General features: G+C 50.0%; 1 protein-coding gene across 1 annotated transcript; it reads right to left on the reverse strand.

The window, feature by feature from the left end:
• Window positions 1-29: 29 nt before the first annotated feature.
• ZBTB47 (zinc finger and BTB domain containing 47) lies at window positions 30-6,044 on the reverse strand (the record flags this gene model as incomplete). The annotated part of the gene is made up of 4 exons (XM_010016954.1): window positions 4,677-6,044; window positions 1,249-1,396; window positions 588-703; window positions 30-174 (listed from the first exon to the last, which is right to left on the reverse strand). Coding segments are annotated over exons 1-4 (1,702 nt in total), but the record flags the coding sequence as incomplete, so codon positions are not given.
• Window positions 6,045-7,533: the final 1,489 nt, after the last annotated feature.

Here is a 7,533-nt window from a genome sequence, read left to right on the forward strand (position 1 = left end):
TCCAGGGGAGCAAAGCCGGGAGCTCTCACCTGTGTGCGTTTTCATGTGCTCATCGAAGTACTGCTTCATGTTGAAGTCCTTGCCGCACCACTGGCACATGAACTGCTTGTGGCCGATGTGGATGCTCATGTGAGAACGCAGCTGGTACTTGTACTGGAAGCGCTCATTGCAGTTCTGCAGAAGTGAGAGGGGGATGAGCTTTTGATGAGCACCCAAAACAACCCCACATTCCCCCCACATCGCCAGCATGTTGAAGCAGTGCAAGAAATCCCTTTTTTCCCCCAAAAGAACCCAAACAAATGGCTTTTCAAGATATACCCAGCAGGTGTGCAGGCTCAATGGGCTTGGGGTTGGATGCAAAGTCCAGGCACTGGAGGGACAGATCACGGCACTGGACAAGTTTCATCATAAGGTTGGTAGGACCCTCGAATCAGGAGGCGATGCAAAGTTTGAAAGAGCATGGGAGTGCCCCTACGGCTGTACTGGCACAAAACATAGGGGGATCCCCAAGAAGTGGATGATTTTTCCCCAGGTCAGTGTTTTTGTCCTTCAGAGGATGCAGGGCGGGGAGACACACAGGACCTTACTTCGCATTTAAAAGGCTTCTCCCCAGAGTGCTGGAGCGAATGGACCTTGAGGGACATGCTGCGCTTGAAGGACTTCCCACAGGTCTCGCAGGTGAATGGCATGTCCTTGGTGTGAGCTGAAGTGGAGAAGAGCAGGGTCAGGAGTCCTCCCTGCACTTCAAGCATCCATCTCCCGAAGTCCCATCTGCCACTCTCAACACCAGTGCCCAACCCCAGTGCCCAACCCCAGCAAATGCAAAGCCATCTTGGGAAGATAAACAGCAGCAACATTTCAGGTACTTCCCTAATTGCCTGCCAAAGCTCCCATTTTTGGATGTCTTTGGTGCCTGTAAGCCCTGAGGACCCAACCACCATTGTCACGTGCAATTTGCTTTTGAAAGCCTGGCAGTGGTGTGGTCTGGAAGGATGGTTGCACTTCAAACCTTCTTTTGATCACTTCTTTTTTTCTGGTTAAATAAAATAAATGTGATTTCCCAGCACCATGCCTGATTGCTCCAAACCCAGCAGTGAGCACGCATACATTCAGCATTAAATACTGGGCCAAACTTCAAGGCCTCTGCATTGACTTGAGAAAGCTCACCCAAGAGTAAGCCCAGCCCTAAACGATGGATGAACACCCCTAACAAGATCTCCCTGTGGCATCAGTGCCTCCCGCACTCACCAACCATGTGTTTGCGCACATGGGCCATGGTGTAGAACTTCTTCTCGCAGATCTCGCAGGAGAACTTCTTCTCGGCATAGCCGTGGACGATCTTGTTGTGCTCATGGAGGGACCAGAGTTTCTTGAACCCCTTCCCGCACGTCACACACTGCAAGGAGAGAGGGCATGGGTAGGGAAGCAGGGGAACGTGCCCAGGCACCACCAGCATTTTTGTCTTACTAGGCTGTGAGCTTAATCCATTGAAAAGGAGCATCACTAGGAAACCTACAGCTAAGACTGTATCAAAAGTCATAATGGCCAGCAAATCTGCTACAGACCTTTTCACTTCAAAACCTCCAAAAGTCAGATTTCAATGAGGATGAGAATGGAATAATGACTTTTCAGGGAAGGACACGGCATCTCCATCAATGGCTGTATTACGACTCACATAAACAGCAGCTCACCCACCAAGGCCCTGTTCCCAACTGGGGGTTGAATTCTTGCACGCAATGAAGCTATTACATAAAAAAACAACCCCCAACCCTCTGTGCACTAGGAGGCTGCAAAGAATACAAGAACGAGGAAAGCCCAAGCCAGGGAGCACAACTTCAGTCTTCATCAGGTATTACAGATGCTTTACCACCAAATGAGTTTTCCAAACATATCCAAATGGACCCCAACAACAGTCCATCAGCACAAGCAGAACAATAGGATGTGCAAAGTCTCCCCCGAGAAATTATGGCAGAGATTTGCTTCAGCTCCAATGTTTCTCTGAAAGTTCCCAGGAAAAGCTCCAACCTTGGCATGGGATCAGTTTGAACATGTGAGATCAGTTTGAACATGTGAGATCAGTTTAGTGCCCAGGGAAACACTGGAGAGCAAGGTCTGCACAGGAGACCATTGTTGGAGTACAGGGATGGCAGACAGCATGTGGCTGAGGACCCTGCCAGTAGCCAAGGGTCTCTCTTTCCTCCAAGGGTCAACTCTTTGATCTTCATCTCTCCATGACTCATCTTCCTCTTGATTAACAAGGATAAAACCATCCCTCCTCCTCACAAATGTGTTACAAAAATAATTCATGCCTTGGAGGCACCTCACAACAGCACGGCTGAGTGGTACCAGTGAGCCCAGGGAGGGATTCCTCTGGCTTCTCCTCCTACTCAGAGGAACAGATGCTCGTTGATGGGCTTCAACCAGATTTTGCACCAAATGAGGCTGTGATACCACAGAAAATATCCCACTATGCCATGAAGTCACCGTATCTCTCCATATATATTTCTATTTAGGCACCCAAGAGGCAAAATTGGGGTCACAGAAGCATTCCAAACATCCACCATCTTCACCTTGCCATGAGTAGTCCTCTGAGTTCTACTGTTTCTATGTACTGCCACAGATAAGAACAGTTTTATCTCTGCCGTAAGAGACATTTCAGGACAAATTCAGGACCAGAGCCTGATATCAAAGACACATCAATATCCATTTTCTGCGCTTAAAATGAAAAAGGCTGCAGGGGAGTTCTAGAATTAAAGGTAGAAGGAAAACAGCAGATGTAGGAAAGCCCCAGGCTGGGACCAAACACCCTGGAGGACTGAGCATTCTGTCTTCAGTTACCATAAGAAAGCATCACTTGAAAATGTAAAAGTCACATCTGAATTAGAGGGGAAAAAATTAGAAGATGAATTATTGCAGGTTAAGAGGAAAACCATCCTAAAGCTGGGCAAAGAGTTTGAGAAACAACCAATAAAGCAATGGACAAATCATTTTTCAGGCAGTGGAGGTAGGATGCCTGTTACGTTGTCTGCAGGCCCGCGGACGGTGATGGGAAACCATCACAGGGTGAAGCTGAACACCTAAAGCATTATGGAAGAAATCTGGGGACAAAACAGGGAAATAAAGCAGCAGACCAGAATGGAATAAGAGGGATGGTCCCTCCACAAATTTGGTGAAAAAAAACCAAGAAATAAAGACTGTCCATTATAGGCATTGAGTCAAAAAAAAAATCCCCTTTCCATCCAGCTGTAAGTCCAGGGTATATTGATAAAGTTATTCAATATCACCAGAGCAACTGGAGTGAATTTGGCTATTTGTAAAATTAAAAACGCTCAACTAAGTGAGAGGTAATGATCCACATTTTCTGCAGAAAGAGGTCACCACACGGTCAGTTGTGGTTCATCCTATTCAGAAATGAACTGGAAAAGGGACAAAAAGCAGGGGGGAGGGAACCAATAAGGTGACAGCCCCATGTTATCCATCAGGAAAGCTGATGAGGCTGAAAAAATGTTCTGGGAAAAGTCACTTTAATTGCACAGGCTTTATGATAGGCTCTGAAACAGCCACCATGAGGCAGGTATCCGAGCTGAACTCACCCATTCTGGGAAAAAAAGCATCCAAAAAAAGCAACCCCAGCACTGTGAATTTTTCAGGGTCAAAGTGTCAGTGCAGGCAGCAGCTCCTTCACCTGCTTGAGCCAAGGCTGCTCCTATCTCCATGTTCCCCACAGACCATAACGCTGAGATCTGCTTCATTCCCCTTTTATTTGTGGTACCATCAGCAAAGGGCTCCGGTTGCCCTGCACTGCGTTACCTTTACCGAGGATTGTTGCAAGATCATTTAAAATCTGGCTGGTGGTGGGAAGGATGGTGGGCAAAGCTCTCCACAAGTTGGTACTTTTTAATTAGTCGCAGCAGCATCACACAGAACAGCCCATCAGGGATTAGGGGATGGGTTGGAAGGGTCTGCAGGAACACACGTTTGCTGCTCTGATGGGATGCCCATCTATCCCTCCACAACAGCACTGATTTAACAGAGTCAGCCTGCAAACACAGGATCTCGGTTAGCATTAGGTGAAGGACACACCAAGCCCAAGCCCCGCATGGATGTCAAATGCACCCGGAAATTCGCTAATACGCAAGCTAAAGAGCACAAAAGGCAGATTAAAACCATTTTAACTTGTGTCAGCAAATCTTTGAGTTAAGCTAAATTGGTTTCAGCCTGGGTGGGAACAGCTGGAGTGTGTCTCCATCAGGGGCTCACAATGTTTTATCCAGATTAACTGAATAAACTCAAAGAAAAATTACTCCTCAAAAATTAGTCCATGTTTCCACCCAGCCAGCCAAGGGGAAGCCTCGGTCCCCTGGCACAAACCCTCATCGGGACCCTCCTGAGCCTGAATACAAGTCACAAGGGTGAAATAAGGTTCCCTCCCATCTGCCATGTGCCAACCACAACATTAAAAATATTTGAGCATGAGCCCATCCCATGGTGTAGCTGGATGGGATGTCCTCCATGGTGAGTGGGATGTCCCTCCCACACTGGAACATCCCATCATAGTGGGGTGTCCCCACCTTGGTGGGATGTCCATCCCTAGTAGAATGCTCCACCCTGTGGTGGATGTTCTCCCCTTGGGGGGATGCCCATCCCCTCGCGGGACATCCCCGGGGCTGGCTCACCTGGATGTTCTTCTCGCAGTCGGTCTGGTGGTGCAGCAGCAGCTCGCTCTCGAGCAGGAAGCGTTTACCACACTTGTCGCAGATCTGCATGCGGCTGTGCGTGACGTTCATGTGCTTCTCCAGGTACCAGCGGTTGTTGAAGACCCGGGGGCACTTCTTGCATGGGTAGTGCTGCTTCTCCTCCAGCTTCACCTTCTGGCCCAAACCATCCTGTTCCTTTTTCCTCTTCCTCCCTCGTTGGCCTTCTTCCTCCTCCTCCTCCTCCTCCTCTTCCACCTTGGCCATCTCCTGGGACCTTGTTGCCATGGCAGGTTTGGTGGCTTTGGAGGCCCGGCTCCCTCTGCGGGGCTGCCCACCCTTTTCCCTTTTCACTTCTGATGTGTCTTCATCATCGTCGTCGTCATCCTCTTCTTCCGTTGTGTCCTCCAGGTCTTCCTCCTCACTGTGCTCCTCCTCCTCCTCCTCGCCCACCTCCGCATCCTCCTCCTCTTCCTCCTCCTCCTCCCCTTCCTCATTCTCCTCCTCCCCATCCTCCTCTGTGTCACGCCCATCACCATCAGGCCGCCCCATCACAGCTGCCTCACTGGCAGCTCCCTTCCCCTCCGTGCCCTTGGAGACATTGAGGGTCTGGTTGTTGAGGTTCACCTCCACGATGATCTGCTCCCGGTTGTATGAGCCCTGGCTGTCCAGGTCCTCCTCGGACTCCTCACCCTCCATCTTACATACAGCGCCTGGACCACCATCCTTCTCCTCCTTGTAGTACTGCTTGGCTGGACCAGGGGGAAGCGTACCACCACCCGTGCCATCTTCCACCCGTACTGAATAGGGGTCGTTGCCCTCCCGGGCGTAGATCTTGGGATGGGGGGCATCCACCTCCTGCTTGATCTCGCAGTAGTAGGGTGGGGGTCCGGCGCAGCCCTCAGCAGGCAGGGCCATGTCAGTGGCCAGGCTGAGCGAGCGGGTGTCGAGGAGGTCCTGGCAGGAGGAGGCAATGTTGTTCATCTGCAGCACAGCGGCTGCGTTCAGCACATCCTGCACATTGCAGGAGTTGACGAGGAGCTTGGAGGTGTAGATGAAGTTGAGGATCTGCTGGAGGCCCTGTGAGGTGAGAGCCTCCAGAGAGAGCTCCACACGCTGCAGCTGCTTGTTCTGGGTGAAGAGGGAGTGGAAGAACTGGCTGTAGGCTGCCAGGACCCCCTTGTGCGCTGGGAAGATGCTCTTGTGCTGCACCAGCACGATGTCCACGTCGCACAGGTCCGGCTGAAAGAGGCGCTGCTCGTTCAGTCTGTCCATCAAACACGTGAAGTGGAGGGCTACATCCTCCACCAGGGAGTACTCAGCCGAAGGGTAGTCAGTCGTTTTTTCGACTATCAGCTGTGGGGAGGAAGGAAATAAAATCACTCAAAAGGGCTCTTTCCCCAGGAAAACACCCACCCAGCCATGCCACCCATCCCTGGTCCATGCATCCCAAATCAGAGATGCCAACCAAGAAGCTCCTCCACCAGCACCAGCTTGGAAATGCCAACCAAGAAGCTCCACCACCAACTTAAGTCCAGGAGACTCAAGCAAGAAGGAGAAATCCCAATGAAAAGACAGGTCAAGGCCATTTGAGCACCTACTGACATCCCTTCAGTGTGAGGTAGAAGGTACCATGGCGGCCCCACCACCAAAGCGGTCCAAAGCCTGGCTCAGCTGTCCACACATGTGTGGGACACAAGTCATGCATGAGAGGGGATGCCTCGACCTCCTAAACCAGATGAAGACCCTGGAGGGACTTTGCCCCATGCAGGAAGCCAATTTTAGGCACCAGCTGAGATTCAACCCCCTAAACAGAAGGAAATTAGGATTTTAAACCTCCCTCCTTCTACAAGATAGTTACATAAAACACAGTGACCTCTCATATTTCCCAAATTACACCGTGTGCTCTGACTCATGTTAGCAGCTAACTCCCTAGCTGGATTCACTGGGATGATTTATGCGCTTTTTTAATGCCCATTTTAAATTGCCTGGGGAAAGGCACTACCTGAAAAAATTCAAATCAGGGAGCAGCAGCCCCAGGCTGGGAAATGCTGTGACTGCCAACACTTCCCAGACTGCATTTGCTGGGTATTTAATTCCGCTTACATGTATTTTGCATGGTGCAAACCACCTCTGGACATCCATCACCTCTCCTGGGGATACTGAGCCCCAGGATGTTTTTGCCAGCTGCTTCCGAAACACAAGGGATGTCCCACGCTCTAAATCTCATGCCCTGTATTAAAAGCAGGTGAGATAACCCCTTCCCCTCTGCTTCCCTTTGTCCTTCTGTGCTGAACACCCAATTCATGGATGGCGAAGGACCCAGCCACATTAACACCCTCTTTCCCCACCACTGCAGATGTGACCAAGGACCTGGTGAAGAACAGTGGCAGAGACGGAGGGTTCAACTTGCCAGGTTTAATCTGCACCTTATGCTTCAAAACTTGTTTCTCAGCTCCCATTTTTTTCCTGGAACAAATGGCAGCTCTTGATCAACCCCTGAATTCCAGCAAGACACATTTTGTCTTTTCTTTTGTGAGCCAAAGGCAAAAGCACACACAGACAAAAACGTTTAAATAATAAAAAAGGGTGTTTTCTTCTCTGTTTTATCAACAAGTTAAAAAAAAAATCTTCCCCCTCCCTGCCAAAATTCTTCATTTTCACTGAATTTCTGCTCCACAACCTACCCACCCAACCAACAGGGTCGTCAGCTTTGCATCGTCCTGAGGGCCCCGGAGAGCCCCAGCAAACGCTCACACCGGGGTGGAAAACAGGGAAAAAACAGCTCTTCCGCAGCCTGAAGTAGGGCAAAGAGGGGGAAGGGATCTTATACATATAT

This window comes from Nestor notabilis, unplaced genomic scaffold, assembly GCF_000696875.1.
Source record: "Nestor notabilis isolate BGI_N333 unplaced genomic scaffold, ASM69687v1 Scaffold21976, whole genome shotgun sequence".
Taxonomy (NCBI): domain Eukaryota; kingdom Metazoa; phylum Chordata; class Aves; order Psittaciformes; family Psittacidae; genus Nestor; species Nestor notabilis.